We start from the raw sequence: 18,715 nt of genomic DNA, 5'->3' as shown, positions 1-18,715 counted from the left end.
GGAAAGCTTAATGCCAGAAAGCAAAGCAAATCTTTTAATTCTCCCAGTAATTTAAATGCTGTACATTCATGGGGCTGGCTCCGTGGCCGAGTGGTTAAGTTCGCGCGCTCTGCTGCAGGCGGCCCAGTGTTTCGTTAGTTCGAATCCTGGGCGCGGACATGGCACTGCTCAACAAACCACACTGAGGCAGCATCCCACATGCCACAACTAGAAGGACCCACAACGAAGAATACACAACTATGTACTGGGGGGCTTTGGGGAGAAAAAGGAAAAAATAAAATCTTTAAATGCTGTACATTCAAAAGCCCATTAAATTTAAAAGGTTTCTGTACTGTATGTACATGGTAGGATACACAATTCTTTATTCCAAGTATACTTAACTGCATTTTATTCTTATCATATATCCACCCCAAGGAACCAGTCGTTGCAGCCTTTTTATTCAGTTGATAATTCAAATAATGTTTCTAATACAAATGTATGGTTTATCATGCTTATTTATCACTAACTTGGTACACTTCATAATCACATTACAACCCCACTGTGTACTGAATACCACTTACAGTTCAAACTACTCAAGATAAGCACTGTTACTTTCAAGAGAAGATTGGCAGTAATTAAAGGTCTTATTTAGTAGTTGTTGGTAACCACGTTTTTAAGGAGGTTAAAAAAACAATAGAAAGTAGTATAGATATATTTAATTTGGTAATTGTATTTTATTAATGAGATCTATTTTGGACATACACTTTAACTGGAGTTAAAACAAAGATGTGCTAAACTGTTATCAATGCGATGAAACGGAATGACAAGGAAGTGTTTTGTAATTCACCAATGAGAAGAATTGAAACATCTGTGAACTACATGGCATAAAACTAAATCATACCAGAACACTAATAATAATAATAAAAACAACAATAGTACTTTGCACTTATAGACCTCCTTTCAGAGGAATTTCGGAGTGCTTTTTAACAACACGTTATTTTTCCTTTTTTGAACAAATAAGACAACTAAATCAAAGAGTAATAATGGTTTGCCCCTGCCACAAAGTGAGTCAGCGGCAACCCAGGAACAGATTTTCTAACTTGTTCAGTCTCCTGCAATTACATTGTGCAATCATTACTTTGTTAGAGTGTGTCTTGCAGGTTATACCCAAGACATAAGCACCTCCAGATTTCATGTGGGCTTACTATTTTTCTCCTTCCGCCCCAGGCTGTTAGCAATAGTAGTGTTTACAAACTGACACTGCCATCAATAATATGTACCTGCAAACCGCTCAGCTGAAGGTCTCTTGGGGAGACAAGACCTCTCAGCAGCCCCTTACCTCCCCAGCTTCAGACAGCTGTCTGGAGATGGCCTCCAGACATTTCAGGACATCATAAAGACCAAGAAACCAAATCACGAATTTGGAGTGCTGGGAGAAATTCAAAGATAGTGAAGTCATTAAAGAGCTAGAACTGTGAATCATTAGAAAAACCTGTAAGCAAAATGGGTAGCTGCTATCACATGTCCATAGGCTCTGGAGGGTGAGGAGTGGGCCTGGGCAGGGACAATCTTCATCTGAGGTAAACTTTTAGACTTTTTAATTCAATCCACTAATATAGTAGGACATCAGTTCGATTTATATAACCTAAAGGTTTGAACCAAGAAATTTCTAGGCTGGAATTTATACATTCTCTTGCAGGTGCATGATATCACAGCCGAACTCTATTAGGAATTATCAGAAATTAGGGAAATTTTAAGGTGAGAAATTAAGTCCACGTAAAGTGAGGAGATGGGATGGGCTAAATGTTTGATGAATGTATGGATATACATGGATGAAAAAAATTCTATCATACAATTGGAGGGTATGATGGGAAATAAATAGCAGAAAAAAGAGGATGGAGTCTGAAAAGTATTCTATAAAAAAAGCATTATGTTTCCACTATAAAGTATCTTAGAAAACATTAATTTCACATACCATTTATAAGGCCCCTACCATGTCCAAGTTGTCATTAGCCATACAATAATGTATCAAGCACGGTCCTGTCCTCAAAGAGTTATGATACACAGGGGCAGTGCTTAAGAGCTGCAGGAATTTGGAGGAAAAAGAGATCACTTCTAGCTGGGAGGCCTTAAAGGATGAACAGAATACCAACAGGAAGAGACTAGGTTGAGGTGGGCGATGCAGGAAGGAGAAACTCATGACCCGAGGGAGGTCAGCCATGGTGGAGTGAAGGCCCACTCAGGGATCCGTGAGAGATCTAATCTGTGCGTGCCACCTCAATCCTTCTAGGCAAAAGGGGGTGATCTGAAACCCAACAGCCAGAAACAAGGCTGATCGGACTCTTTTCCAGCTCCAAGACCCCAACACTGGGAAGTGAGGCCAGCCAACCTATTTCTCCTGCCTGGAGAACCAAGGTACGCCCAAGCTACGACCACAATGCCCAGACTACTAGACTGTCCCAGACCCCCTGGGCGACAAGCAACAAGAGGAAACTGCAGAAAGCTATTCTACCCAGACCCAGCTGGCGGGGCTCTGAGGTAAGCAGGAGAGGACAGGAGGTGGCAAAGACCCTAGAAAGCCAAACTAGAGGTGCCTAAATGCCAGGGTTGGGTTAGCCTCTACCTCAATACCTTCCTAGTTACCCATCCAGCCTCCTCAAGGATTCTCCACCCTCTGCAGCAGCCCTTTCCCACTTTTATGATGTTAAGTTAATGGGGAAAATAACAAGTGCTTTATAGCCAATTTTGTTGAATTGCATTTATTTCATCTTCCATTTGCTCATTACCAGAAAACAGTTTCTTTTTGCTTACTTTTCCCCAGCCCATTTTTTCCTTCACTTTATTCTTGGATGCTACATTAGCTCATACAGCATCATAAATGATTCCTTCATCTAGGAAATAATTCATGTGTTTGACTTCATTCTCCTTTCTACTGTCTACTTAAATCGTTATCTAGATGCTACTCAATCTCCCTTTCTATATCAAAGTCAAACTTAATGCATATTTGACAAGAAGCAATGTTAAAGTTTGAAGAGTTTCACTAACTTCAAGATTCTCAACACTGTGGGCGTGCACTGGAATCACACGCAGAGCTTTTTAAAACACACAGCCTCCAGGGCCCTATCCCAGACCTACTGAATCAGATATCTGGCGGTGGCAGCGGGCTACCTCTCATTTTAACAAGTGTAAAAGATACACTTAAGAAATAATCTGCTGAAAGGTACATGATCTGGTAACTTGGTTTCACTGACTTCCTGCACACAAATATAACAATCTTTTACTCTCCCTAGAAAAGAGCCAACAGTTATTGCTGATTGCTTAATATTAATGAAACACATACCAAAGGAACATATGTAAACAAAATGGACATGATTTGTGGATTATTTGTGTTTCAACCCCTTCCACTGGTACTGATAATGAGAATTCATCTTTTCTAATATACTTCTGACATGCATGCTATTTCGATAAATAAGAAAACTAAAAAGCAGCTATCAAGATCGATTTCAAGCTCCTCAAGGGCATGGACCATGCCTTTCTCATATTGTAACCATTCAGTAAATAAGAACCAATCATTTAAAACATGTCTGGTATTGTGCTAGAGGCTGGGGATACAAATATGAACAAAAGGAATATGAACAAAAGAGAAACCAATTCAGATACAGTAAGTATAATACTATGTACTAGAATGGGGTTTGGATAAAGTGTTACTCTCAAAAGTAATAAAACCAACTGACATTTATTGCATGCTTACTCTGTGCCAGGCACTGTTCTAGGCATTTTACACGTCACCTTGCTTCCATATTATCCTGTTTAGTTTAGAATTCTATGAGGCAGGCACTATTCTCATTCCAGCTGTACAGATGAGGCAGCGTGGGGGTAAGTCACACACCCCAGGGTTACTTATCTAGCAAGAGGCGGAAAGCTAAAATGTGAAGCAGCCATTCTGGCTCCAGAGTGCAGGCTTTTAACCACTACCCTATACTGCCTTTCAGGAGCCCAGGTCAGTGCCCTTGGTGCTCAACAAATGCTTAGAAGGAACAAAACAACTGATATTTACAGAGTGCTCACATAGTGTGGCTGACACCCCTTCTTCCTGAACACTGCAGGCTAAAACCTAAGAATGTTTATATGATTCTTCAAAAGCTTGGGCAAAAGACAAATATCTTTCCCTCCACTTCAGTAATGGGATCAGAAGTTAGGTTTTCATAGCTAACCCTTAAATCAGTCCCTTCATTTCTCTGTTCCTCCAGTTCCTATGAGCTTACATCACTTGGGAGCCAAACTAAAAATGACATTTTCAGACATTGCTTCAAAGAATTTCCCACATGCCCTAGCATGTTACAGTGACACTGCTGCAATGAGAAAGATTTCCTTAGAATTAGGTGAGAAAGAGAGGCAAATCTAAAGAGATGATATTTCAGGTTGAAAGAAGAAAAAAGTTTCCTGATTCAGGGCTAAAGGCTGCTGCCAACAGCTTGTTTTGTTCCCAAAGATCAGCACACAAAAGTTTCACAGAACTGGAGGGAAAAGATCTGGATGCTGAGTTAGATGGGGAGCTCGGGGATTGGGGGGAGAAGGGGGGCAGAGGCGGGTGGGCGGCGCGATTCCCATCATTCCTTTGGGAGCCGCAGAAAAATAACAAAACCTCTATAAAAGAGATGAGCAAGTCTGCTGTGAAAGGAATGACCCCTCACATATAGGGAAAGCAATTTGCATCTACAGATCTCATTGGTATAAACGACCTCCTTCAAAGAGTGAAAACCTCAATGGAAAGCCACTATATACCCATGAAAGGCTTTGCCGGCTATTTGTTGAGCTGTATACAGACTAACAAACAGGAGTGGTTAACCTGGCGCACCATGCACTATAGAGATATTTTTTTTAAGTAGGCTTAGTCAGCTAATCTTGTTGAGATTTCTCTCATACTACTGATTTCTTATTCTCAAAATAAATTAAGAGGCTTCATTCAAAATTCCCTGTGGTCTACCAGCTTGAGTTTGTTGGGTGTCTTTGATTGTCTCTTGTCTTTAGATTCCCTGCCTTGTCTCTTTAGATTTTGCTGTGCCCTTTGGTATTTCCCGTTAGTCCATGTCTGGAATAGCTAATTACACGGTAGCATAATTCCCGCCCGTACTACAAGGAAAAGCAGAACCTTGCTAATTCACACCAATGACTGAAAGACTCCTGTGTAAGTTACTGAATTATGCAAATGAGCAATAAGTGAAGAAAGATGATTCAAAATTGTATTTCATTCATTTATTTTGACAAGTGTAGTTTAGTCTTAATTATTTTGAAATTTTCTTTGTAGCATACTAATAAATTTACTGTGGCACATTTGTTAAAAGTGATAAAGCCTTTACTAAGAGAGACCAGAGTGCGCTCGGTTGAATAATTTCCTGAAGACAGGTGCAGGTTCAGAGCCTCTCTTTTATCTTGGATTTTACTGACTTTTCAGCACTACATTTTTTTTGGCAAGGCAATATATAATATACCAATAAAACATAGGAATTATTTGAGCAGCAAACATTTACTTCATAAACAGGTCCTGCATGTGTCTAAACTTTCAACATAATGATAGTAAAAAAAAATTAATCATGCTTCAAGTAAAACATTTTTACATTCTATGGTCCTAATGCTAACAGGACTTTTTTATCTTCTAAATAAAACTAGTTCAGTCCATCATTCATCTCTTTTAATTCCTATTTCTGTTTTGTTTTGTCTTACCATACTTCTTTTAAAGTTAAAGACGTCTGTTTTAAGATAAGTGGATATATCACAGTACGTAACGTTTTCATGTCAAAATACTTACATTATTATATTCTGAGTTAAATTATTTAAGATAGGAAAACATTTTGATACACTTCTGACAGATGTATCCTGCCAGATGGAGTCAACTTCTTTCAAAGTACCACCACTGGTTACAGTGGGGAGTGAAGAGACAACAGCCTTCCAGCTTCCAGTCTTGGGTTTAAAGCTTTGCATAAAGCAGCCTCTTAACAAGCACTTTTTGACTAAACCTCCAATTCAGATATGTTTTAAAATCATCATGCATTTGTCAGATGAGGTTCTTTGATTTATAAAAGCTAGATGAGCAATAGAGCACTTACAGAATAGTGAGAAAGAAAAAACTTCATCTCAAACTACATGACTGTAACTGTGCCTATTAAAATCTCCTCCAGTGTTCAAGACCCAACTCAGATTCCACCCCCACCAGGAATCCTTCCCTGAGCTCTATGCAGAGATCCCGAAGCACTTCATACCATTCCCTCGTATTAGGGTTATTTGCCTTCAAGTTGAAATTTCCCTACTAGATTAAGGAGCAGGGCAGCTGTGACACAGCAGAAAGAACGCTGGGCTCTCACATTCCCCAGCTTTGCTGCCTCAGGAGGGTCATTTCATCTCTTTGAGGTTGTTTCTTCATCTGAAAAATGTCAACTCCCCCTATCAAAGGGGAAAAGTAAAAGATAATGGGTGTGAATAGTCTCCATAAAAAGTAAAGCCCTATAAAAAATAGGTGCTTAGAGGGTGAAGGCATGAATGAAAAAATGACCAGAAGTATTATTACCTCTAAAGCAGGAACCAAGTTTTGCTTATACTTGTGCCCTTTACATATCACACAAGGCAGAGGCTCAAGAAACACTCACTGAATGCATTTGGCGGGGGTGGGGTGTGAAAAGGGGAGAAAGAGAAAACCAGACTTATACATAGACCTGATTTTGTCATCTTATTTGTGAGTTTGGTTTTACGATACTTTCTTAAAACAAGAAAAGTACATCAGTGTCTAAAATTAGCTGGCAAACCTATCTTTTTGAGAGCACAGCTGGTTTAAGCCTGAAGCTCTAAGGGATAGTGCTAAGGCTAGCAGGGCTCAGAGACTAAGGAGAGAAAGGTTTCCCAGGGCCTTTACATGGAGAGAATGCAATCAACATTAATTCAATTGAGCTCAATGACAGGCTACTAATTCCATCTAGTTACGGTTCTGTTGGCCACAAGGTGAGAGAGAATGCTGATGGACTTGAATAAATTCATGACAACTATAGGAAGAACTACTCTAAGAATGAGTCAAATTGATGATGGGTTTTCTTTGTGTATGAGGGGTAGCATCTGTTACATGGACATGATAGTAGGGCATAAAATCATAAATGGGCACTGACGAATCATGTGCAGATCAATACCTGGACCTGGGGCTACCGGGTAACTGGAGACAACAAGGACATAATTACTTCAAAAGTTAGGTTGAAGATAATTATGAAAAATTTAAAGAATTACAGAGGATAATGAAAACATATGCCAACTTGTAAGAAAAGCAAGAAAGCAAAGCAAAAAGAAACAAAAAAACTCAGTCTATTTAAACACTGTCAGTTCAAAAATTAAATCTGCACTGTAATTGGAAAGGCAAGGACTAAGCAAAGACACTTAACTTTTAACCATTCAAGGCTAGTCTGCCATGGTACATGCAATTGGTAAAAAACAAAAAAACCCAAAAGATTAAGAAGATGCACAAGAGGCAAGTGCTGTCTCATGGAGGGAGTGTGAACACTTCTGAGAAGAAATGTTAGCACAACAGAGTTAAGGTAAATAAATGATGGAGACATTAAATTCTGGGCTAAGTAAATGAGCAAAGATTCCCAAGAGGAAAAGAATACGCAATTTAAAAATAATCCCAAACTACTAGAGAAAAATACCAGAGTCAGACTAAACCTGTTTAAATTCCAAATATCTCTGAGAGCAAGAAACAATTCTGGATGACTATAAATCCTCTAATTTGCTTGAAACAAGTGGGGCTGGTGTTTTTGTATCTTTCACTGACTGCTTTTTAAAAAGGCACATTTACTACAATTTTAGCTGGCATCAAAAAGTCAATAACTGATAAAACCACAAAGAGTGCTTCTTTAGAAAGATTCAAGAAAAAAAGTGGAATGTCATCTGCTTCTAAGACTACAGACCTTTTAATGTTTAAGGCTGCATTTTTAAAAGAAGTTACATACATTTTAAGTGGCTGACTCAGTACTTTTCTAGTGAAAAACCACTAATTCTGAGGGGAAGAAAATTTAGTATAACTATATCTAACCCGAAGTGCTTTATTTAGGTCATGTTCTAATAGATTATTATAGATGCTACACAAATATCGATAATTTAATATTCCTGAAACTTATGATACATTCTATCATGATACTCTCCACCATAAGTATTATAAAGCCCTTTCCTCCTAATTAATCTGCAATTAATTCAACCAACCTCCAATTAATCTTCTACAACATTACCCTAGTTAGACAATAAAGCAGCCTCTACACTGGGTTTTAAACCTGGGCTAAAATAGACTCCTACAGACCAAAAATGGTTCTGGGATTTCTCTTTGTAGTGTAATTTAGATGTCATATCTAATTTGCTGTCATGACTATTGTTTCACTGTGCAATTTGTATGTCGTTTTGAATGGTAAAGGCATCATAGCTTTATTGAATTAAACCTTCTGTCTTTATTTGGGGTCTGCTGTTACATGTTTGTGTGTGTATGTTTACATCTCAAATGCTGCTTTTGACATCAAGTAGTAGTAGAAAAAGATTATGCTCTTTTGATATGTTTGCTCCTATCTTAGTTTATACAAACACAAACGGGGGTGGGGGGAAGAGAAGCTCTCTTCAAATGAAGAAAACAGAATTTTAATTATTATTATTTTGCCTTTAAGGGCAGAGATAGCTAAATAAGCCATTCACATTATAGAATTATAGAAGGTCTGGCTGTTTTGTAACCCAAATGCCTTGATTGCCAATTCTATTAATCAATTCTTTCCTAAGAAAGAACTGCCCTTTCCATTGATAGTTTTTGTGATACCTACTTCAAACATAAGACATTATTCTTACCACAACTCCAAAATCACAAAGAAATTCAAATACTCCCTGGTTTAACTCATAAGGAACAGAGGCCATCTTACCTGTATCACAATACTCTGTTTAGCGTTGGTCTGTGTGTAATTGTCTTTCTTGTCCTGGCCTGTGGGTTCAAATTCTAAATTAAAGTCAGGACTAAGACTAACTATGGAAAGCCTTCCAGTAGACCATTGGAATAGCCTTTTAAGTAATTTTTAGTGCATGAAATTTCATAAAGTTTTTACTAGATAATTACACTTCCTGATTTTGTAATTAGTGGAAGTACATGCAATTACATAATAATTATGATAGTAATTACGTAATTAAGATGTATAATTATGTAGTAAAAAACATCATGGAAATAAAACCATCTACTGTGTAAGCACAATACATTTTAAAAGTAAATTCACTAGCTCAACTGTTTAAAAATACTTTTCTTCCAAATAAAGTGATTAGCTCATATTATGGTCTAACTGCTTGAAAATTGTTTAATATTTTTTTCTTCATTGGTGATAGAAGTATATTTTTTAAAAGCACCTGAAAAAAATCTTATCAGGTATTTCCTACTCTCAACACTCAAAAAGTGACAACGTGTTTTGCAAATGAAGACCATCAACCACAGCATTATCACCTAGATACTGCAACATCAGTGTTCTCATTTGTGTTGCTGTACTTGTCACTACAAAAGGGACAAGGAACCTGCCCACTGAAAAGTGTAATAGAAAGGATTTTATAAAACTAATAATACATCTGTTACCATACCATGCCTGTAAGTCCATTTGGACACAAAAGTGCAAAAGTTGAGTGAATATTTACAGAAATGGGCTTAAAGAAAAGGCACATTATTACTCGAATATATGGCAACTTTCATATACTGCTTTAGCTCTCTTAAAGAGGATCACAGAAATTGTACAAAGACAAGACACTTCCACTATGGGCAAAGCAGCTACAGTGACAATTTCCCAGAACATGTGGTTTCTCTTCCGTCACACTGTAAAGTCATCTTTAGTTAAAAACCAAAACAAAAACAAAACTGGCTGTATACAGAGAGAAAAACAAGCAGTATGAAGGGGCTCCAGCTGCCGTTGAAAAGTATCAACTTTGTCATTTTTGTACTTAGCATGAAAATAGAACAGAAAAGTGAGCAACAGCAGGAAAAGTAAATTCCCAAGTAAACTTTTTAGTAGAAAAATATAAGACACAGAATCTTGTTTTCCCTTCAAAAAAATTCTAGTTCAATGTTTGAAATCTTTACAAATGTGCTAAATCAATGTTGTCCTGAGGCCCAGAACGTGATGACTGGGTGAAACTTTACTCTGGGCACATATAGAGTGGCCCTTACACGAAGCGAGCGTAGAACTACATTCCAGCTCTTTTAGAAGCCACTAATCTTGAGAAGTTGAAAGCCATTTTGAAACCCTAATTTACTTCTCCTTGTTCCTTCTAGTTAAGAAGAAACAAAGTGGAAGAATTCATGCTTTCTTGCCTTTTAGCTCCTCTCCTAGCCCTTGTCAGGCCACTACACTTTTAGGCTTAATTACAGAATTTATTTCAAAAGACCAAGCTGTCATACCAATTCTACCTTCAACCTGTGTGAGCCCTCTGTAGTCTCCACATTTGTCATTTTAGAGTTTTGCCAAAAGGATGGCCCTAATCAAAGGATGAATAAAATGGGAGTAGGCTTTAGTTATTAAGAGGAAAGAATGTCTTAGATCAGTGCTTCTCAAACTTTCATGTGCCTACGAATCACCTGGGGATCTTGTTAAAATGTAGATGCTGATGCAGTATGTCTGGGGAGGGCCTGATATTTTGCATTTCTAACAAGTTCCCAGGTGATGCCTATACTGCTGGTGTACTGACCACACTTTGAGTAACAAGGTCTGAGGTTTGACTTGGAAAAAAAATGGATGGAGAAAAAAGCTGGTTTGTGTTCATCTGTATGTTATTTTCTCTCTCAACCACTAAATTATCCGATTATTTCTTTGTAATATTTCAGTGCTTATAATTTCTTGTTATAAAAGCAGTACATGCCCAGATGATAACTTAGAGAGTACATACAAGTATAAAGGAGAAAATAAAAATTACCTATAATCCACCCAGAGATAACAACTGTAAACAATTCTAGTGTTTCTTACTCATTTTCCACCTTACATATAAACTATAAATTAGAATCATAATGGTTGCTTAGTTTTGGACTTTACCATTATATTGTTAGTACTTCCCTAAGTCATTAAAGATTAAAACTATATGTAATACCTAATAATGACAACAAAGCCCCCTAGAAGTTCAGAATTATACGAGCCACTTTTCTATTATCAAAATTCTTTATGTGTTTTTACAGTCACTTCCTAATCAGGAAGAGATAGCTAACTATGTTCTGAACTGCCATGTTAGAGTCCCCCACGATAAAAATTCACTTAAACTAATCAAAAGAGTAGTCAAAACCAAAACCACCTCAGATCATTTTTTATTTGTAAGAAAACAAAACAAAAGGAAAATGGAGTGTAAGTTACCCATTTAAAAATCTATTTTTATAAAGAAAATTGCTTTTCACAATTATAAAAAATATAATTTTAAGAAGAGTGAATCGGTGCTTAAGTGAATTTCTACCTTTACTTTTATATGTATTTGGTAGGTGTGAATTGTTTTATGTGTGCTTTACCTGTTATTAGAAACAGAGAAAAGGCTCATTTCTAAAATTCAACAACAATTTTTTCAGTAGAATAACCCATGGGCTTAAAAAGTGATATAAGAACTGGACCACACAGGGTCTCTCTGACATAGGCTTCTTTTTAATGCCAAGTGAGGATCTAACAAAGTAAATTCTCAGAATGTCAACTGGCTTTGAAAGAACTCCAGGGGTTCACTGCTACTTTTATTTCAGCACTTCTAGCAATGATAAAACTCTCCTGGCTTTCACTTTAGCAGTTCAGGAAATATAGTAGAAATCCTTAACACTGAAAAGAGACCTGTCTTGAGACCCTCAGAAATCTCCAAATTCCCATATACACTAAAGCATATAATTTCTTTCATAAAACTCTTATTTTCTGGCTTAAAAAACCCATCACTTTTTAAAATTCCTTCACTTTTCAGTACTGTTGCCTCTCATTTGGGTCCCCATTTCCCCTGAAGTAATACAATTACTGCCACTTCATGAATGTAAATTTTCTTTCTCTACCATTTTTTTTTAAAAGATTGGCACCTGAGTTAACATCTGTTGCCAATCTTTTTTTTTTTTCCTTCTTCTTCTTCTCCTCCCCAAAGCCCCCCAGTACATAGTTGCATATTCTAGTTGTAGGTCCTTCTGGTTGTGCTATGTGAGATGCTGCCATGTCTGCACCCAGGATCTGAACCAGTGAAACCCTGGGCCACCAAAGTGGAGTTTGCAAACTTAACCACTCGGCCACGGGGCAATCCCTTGAGTGTAACTATTTAAGCTGATGGTGAGCAGAGAAAAGGACCCTGTGGCAGTGTGGGTGAGGGGCAGCCGGCTTGGCTCACTCACTAGTTCAGCGACGACATTCTTTAGATTCAATTCAAATTTGGCATCAGGCTACAACATTACTTGTCTTCAGTATCACTCGCAAAGAGTTGAAACATATATTAAGTCTGAAAATGTCCAGGAACGTCAGTGACATTAATTTATGGCACACCGGAGTCAAGCCAAGCAATACAGGAACTTCTAGAATTTTATTGCACATTGCCTTCCATTCATGGACAGAACTGTTTCCTAAGACTAATTCCTCCAAAATTCTTCAAATTGCTTGTATGGCCTTATTTTCTACTAAGAATTCATTCAACAAAAATTTAGTGAGCTGGCTCCAAAGGGCAAAGTGCAGATAAACAAGATACAACCCTCTGCCTCAATGAACTCAGTGGAAGAAAAAGTCAAACAAAACAACCGAGGACAAATCCTATGACAAGGGCACTCACAGGGTGCTATGGGAAAGCAAAGGAAGGAAGCTTATATTACATAACTCAATTTATTCATCAATACAATGGGGCATAATCCACTGCTGCCTCACAGGGCTGTTGTGAGGACTGTGTTAGACATCTGAAAGGATAACTGGAAACTACAAAGTACCTTAGAAAGGGACAGCCTAGTCCTGGGCAACAATAACAGAAACAACAAACGCCGACAGATGTTACCATTAGGCACCTAAAAAGGAAAGACAGAAGAAAAGCAACAATAACAAGAAACAGAAAAGTTTAAGAAAAAATGGGTAAAGCAAGCAGGTGAGGACAAAGCTCAAGAGGGGAAGTGACTGTGAGATTGATTTCACCCGGCTGGGAGGCGCGAGGGACAGAGCAACCTTGACAAGCACTGCTCATCAGGTTGTGGCACTCCAGGCTGCCCATATCCCTTTGCAAAAGACAGGGGTGATCTGAAGAATAGTCCTTCTAGGCCTAAAGAGACACTGTTAGGAAACTGGGTTTCCTACCAAACGGTTTTCATAAGGCCAAGGTTAAATTGCCATCTTTTTGCTAACCTTTATGCTTTAGCTCCAATTCCTTTCTTTAATGCAGATTCCTAAATCCTAGTGTTTCAATTCTGGCAAAGACAAATGCAACATATTCACAGGGGTTTATAGAAAAACTCACCAAGAAGACGATCCGTTATGGGCTGAACTGTGTCCCCTCAAAATTCACACTGAAGGGAGGTTAAAGCCCTAACTCCCAGTACCTCAGACTGTGACTGTATTTGGAGACAGGTCCTTTAAAAAGATGATTAAGTTAAAATGAGGCCATCAGGGTGGGCCCTAATCCAATAAGACTGGTGAGCTTACAAGAAGAAAAGATTAGGACACAGACACAGACGGTAGAGAGGAAAGACCACATGAGGACAGGGAGAAAATGGCCTTCTTCAACCCAAGGAGAGAGGCCTCAGAAGAAACAAACCCTGCCGATACTTGATCTCAGTCTTCCAGCCTCCAGCACTGTCAGGAAATACATTTCCGCTGTTTAAGCCATCCAGACTGTGCTACTTTGTTATGGCAGGCATAGCAGACTAACATACCATCCTACTACGAGTAGCTGACACAGACTAAGAGGAGATAAGCATCTGGTAAGAGAGAACAGAAACAGAAAAAAAGTGTTTTCTTTTCTTTAAGGAATACAGATCAAACACTAAAGTGAAAAGGCAATTAGTGTTCAAAAGAATGAAAAGACAAGCCAAAGACTGGGAGAAGACATTTGCAAAGGACACATCTGATAAAGGACTGTTAACCAAAACATGCAAAGAACTCTTAAAATGCAACAATAGGAAAACAAACAACCTGATTTAAAAATGGGCCAAAGGCACTTCACCAAAGACATACAAATGGAAAATAAGCATATGAAAAGGTGCTCCACACCACATGTCATCAGGGAAATGCAAGTTAAAACAAGAATGAGATACTACCACACCTACTAGATTGTTCAAAATCCGGGACATTGACAACACCAAATGCTGGTGAGGATGTGGAGCAATAGGAACTCTCCTTCGCTGCTAGTGGGAATGCAAAATGGTTATAGCTTCTTTGCTTCCAGTTTGGCAGTTTCTTACAGAACTAAACATGCTCTTACCATACCATCCAGCAATCGTGCTCCTTGGTATGTATCCAAAGGAGTTGAAAACTTATGTCCATAGAAAGACTTGCACATGGATGTTTACAGCAGCTTTAGTCATAACTGCCAAAACTTGGAAGCAACCAAGACGTCCTTCAGTCGACGAATGGATAAATAAACTGCGGTACATCTGGACAATGGAATATTATTCAGCACTAAAAAGAAATGAGCTATCAAGCCATAAAAGACACGGAGGAAACTTAAAATGCATCTTACCAAGTGAAAGAAGCCAATGTGAAATTGTTGCATACTGTATGATTCCAACCATATGACATTTTGGAAAAGGCAAAACTATGGAGATAGTATAAAGATCAGTGGTTGCCAGGGGTTGGGGGCAGGGAGAGATAAGTAGGGGGAACACAGATGATTTTTAGGGCAGTGAAACTACTTACACATTTGTCCAAACCCACAGAATGTCCAACCCTAAGGTAAACTATGGACTGTGGGTGATAAAGACGCATCAATGTAGGTTCATCAGTTGTAAGAAATGTCTTACTCTGGCAGGGAAGACTGTGCATGTGGGGGGGCAGGGGGCATATGGGAAAACTGTACCTTCCTCTCAATTTTGCTGTCAACCTAAAAATGCTCTAAAGTTTATCAAAAAAAAGGGACAGTTAGTGTCTCCTTTTCCTTGCTTCCAAAACAATGTGACCAGACAGTGGTTCATCACACTTAGCTGCTGCTGAGTCAGTCTGTCTCCAAAGAACTCTGAGCTCTTTCAGGGCAGGGAGCACTGGCCATCTTTGTTTCTCTTACGTCTGGGATGGCACTCAACGCAGAATAGGAAATACGTAAGTATTGTTTTTAGTGCTGTCAAACGAACAAACAAAAAGGCTCGATTGAGAAAAGTTAAGAGACTCTTTTTCCTCCTGCATTTTTAAGCAGACTTAATTTAGACAATTGGACAAAGATTTGAGCTGATCACTTATCCCTGCTCAGGCCAAGGCCCCACGGGATGAGGCAGTTAAATTATGTGCTGCCATCGTGCAAATGGATTTTTACTTCATATGCTGCCACTATGTTCCTCTAAAACTTCCTTTGCATCTATTATGCCATCTGCGCACATTCTGGAGCAGTTATAATAATAATGCCGAAGTCCCACAGAAATAAGGTTTTTAAAATGTTATGCAGTTATAGTGAATACGCAGTAAACACTTCACCAAAGTGAGTAACAGTTCCTTTACCATTTTAAAGGAAAGGGAAAAATACCAAATGGGGTTAATTCACATTATGGACTAATGGCCTGTAAACCTTCGTTTGAAAGCAAAGCACAGGAAAAATCTTTGACGAGAGCTACTTTTCACCATAAAAATAAATAAACCACTTTCAAATAATTTGTACGTGTTTTTTCCAAGTAAATTGCCAAGTTTCAAACAAAAATTAAAACCACCATCCAGTTACAACCCTTAAAATATGGGCTTCATAATGGAAATGGTAAAATAACCTCAGCAAAGGAAATGTTGCTAGGTACTGACAGTAAAGGAGAATCTACAGCAAATACTTCACACGCCAGTTCCAGGGCACTTGTTGACAGACGCTACTTAGATTCCATTCTCAATAATATAACTGTGTGTAACGACTGTCATTTTTCACAAGACTTTTGATGCTAACGTCTATTGCTGTTCTGGCCTTAGTCCAAACGGAATAAATACATCTGCCCTCTGGATCCTACAGATTTTCAATTCATTTTTATACAAAGTCTTCCTTGAACAGCAAATCAAAAGAGAGTATTTCACTCCAACTTACAGAGTGAGAAGTGAATTTTCTATATGTTACATTGATTTACATTTATGGAATTTTCCTCTATAATCGTTCCCCTATGGACTATAAGAATATTCTTGTTCTCCAATTGTTCCTTATAGACTACAATCTGTATTCAACTCTCTTTTACACAGTGCCCAGGACAAGAGGTTCTCAAACTTGGCTGCACGTGAGAGTTATCTGCAGGGACTTTTTCTAAAAAGCAGAGCTTCTGAAACTCTACCTCATACCTTCTGAATTAGAACCTCTGGGCGCAGGATCCATGGATTTGGTTTTTTATATGCTCCCAGGTGACTTACCAAATGTCGCTTGTTAGGAAACCTCTGCTCTTGGACCACGGGCAGCATGACAAGAGTTTTGGTTTATACCCCACCACTAACAAATACTCTAACACCACTTGGCATAACTGAATGATCTGAAAACACTCTGAGCAAGTAAATTTTAGATAATTCACTCATTCCTAAGCCTAAAGTTAGGAATAATAAATAAGCAGAAGGAAGCTCAAAGGAAAAATACTTTCAATAATTAAAATTCCATAAATAAAAGACTTGGAACATTTCATGAAGTTCCTTCTGTCAGACACACACATTTCATATCCTTCTCTTGCTTTATTTTCTTTAGACTTCTGACATGTAAAGGAATCCATCAATAATTCGCTTAGTGACATTTTGGCCCTGAATTCCTGGATGGTCTATTTATTAGAAGCAAATGACAAAAAAAGTGTTCTAATTCTTAAACGTGTGAAATGAAACTACAGTAAATAGTGTGACTGTACAGATTATGCGAACACTTCTCCCCTTTTGCCAAGCAAGGAGCTTCCAAGAGGTTACTCTATTCCCTCATGTCTCAGGAGAGCAGTGTACACTCCTCAATGTTCTCTACAAAGCTGGGCTGAGTCTCCAGTGACTTTCCAGATCACTCCTATATGTCCCAAAGGGTCATCGGACTTTTGAAAATTGCTGATCATGAATGACTGATTCAGCTTCTCAGGTAAGAATTTTAGAGATGTCTGGAAGAGGAATCTATCCTTTTGGAGTTTAAGAACATCTATGGAACAATCTGGGATGGTTAGATTCAGAAAGAAGTAAAGGGAGAGCAAGTTCTAATATACCGATTAGCAGAAAGAGGTAAGAAAGCTGACAGAGACAGACAGTGTACTCATCAGAGAAAACTTAATCCTGACCACTCAGAATACCTTTAAGGAAAGGTCCTTGCGAGTGAAAGAGAAACAGCTATTCATGATGCTGCAAGTAAATATGGGCTTTATATCCAGCTACAAATGGAAGTTCAAAAACCTAGTTATTAATGGGCAGAAGGAATTTTTTTTTTTTCTATACAAATTTTACTAATTCACTGAAAATATGCTGTGGAGATAGCCCAAGTTCTTGTTGAACATCTAAAGACAAGATACTAATATCCAAACCAACTCCTCCATCAGCTTTAAGTGTTTTATATCCAAGGACATCAAAACCAAATAAGTCAAGGCATTTTTTTCTTTATAATTTCTAGCCTATCTCGTGGATGGAAAAACTGATGTCAGTTATGACTAGAACTGAAAACAGTTAAGATCAAATCAAGGGCAGCATGGGGATTCTTATGTGAGAAAATCCAGCAATATTTTTACCTTTCTATATGCCCTTGAGGTTACCTCCAACCCTAACACCAACCAACAAAATGTTGAATTGATATTCACTGACAAACAATATAAACACTCTGTATGTAACTAGTAAGGAAAACGTGTAAACTTGCCTTTTTTATTTTTTAGAGGTAATAGAAAAGTTGTCAATGTGATTTTCAGGGAGGAGGAAAAAAACCATGCACTTATGACATTTTCAAATACTTTAAGTTACATAACAAAGCTTTCCCCAGACCCATTAAGCCCCACAGTGCCTGCAAGTCTCGCATGAGGGTTAGAGGCAGCACCTGATCATCTGGGCCGAGGTGCCTATATCCTCTCTTAGGATGGAGTCAATAAAAGAACTCCACCCCACCTCTCTCTTTCAAAATGAACCTAGGCTTTTAGTGAACAGCAGAGACACACTCCAGGTCTATTTTTTCGTAGTAATATCTGGTTTTTGTAGGTCCAATGATCACGTTGCCTATGCTTACTTTATTACAATTACTAAACTCTATAGAAAATAGCATTTTCAAAATATAGCATTTAAAGAGTCCTTTTTGTACTGTTCCTCCCCCAAAGCCCTGCTTTAATAGAGAACAATGTGCGACAGGCTGTGGGGCCAAAGCTGGGGATTCCTATGCCGCCGCCCCTCATGCAGGGGATGCCTGTGCTCACAACGGCCCCCACGGCCTGCCTCTGAGACAGCGGTGTGATGCTGCGCGAACAGCCTGACACAGTAGGTCTGGCTTTTATGATGCAAATTTCTACTTTAAACTCAAAGGTAATTACAGTATTTTAACGTACCTTTCTCATGATCAGTAATAAGTTTCTCCAGTGCACAGTCCACATCAAAAATGTACCGGTAAAAGCACAGCTGGGTGT

At 38.4% G+C, this 18,715-nt stretch overlaps 1 protein-coding gene across 16 annotated transcripts in view; it reads right to left on the bottom strand.

The window, feature by feature from the left end:
• POLA1 (DNA polymerase alpha 1, catalytic subunit) overlaps nt 1-18,715 on the bottom strand; it is a 286,388-nt gene that overhangs the window by 47,248 nt on the left and 220,425 nt on the right. For 11 of the 16 annotated variants that reach the window (XM_070606249.1, XM_070606248.1, XM_070606253.1 and 8 more), the window contains one exon: nt 18,638-18,715. This exon is cut by the window's right edge and continues 19 nt beyond it. The exons of 4 other annotated variants lie outside the window; for them this stretch is intronic. In XM_070606249.1, the coding sequence (XP_070462350.1) occupies nt 18,638-18,715 (78 nt within the window). Of the gene's footprint in view, nt 1-11,301; nt 15,265-18,637 lie in introns of those variants that run through there. One more of the 16 variants, XM_070606255.1, reaches the window with a different exon arrangement.

Source organism: Equus przewalskii, chromosome X, assembly GCF_037783145.1.
Source record: "Equus przewalskii isolate Varuska chromosome X, EquPr2, whole genome shotgun sequence".
Taxonomy (NCBI): Eukaryota; Metazoa; Chordata; class Mammalia; order Perissodactyla; family Equidae; genus Equus; species Equus przewalskii.
The sequence above is the reverse complement of the archived record's forward strand: the minus strand, read 5'-3'. Positions and strand labels throughout refer to the sequence as shown.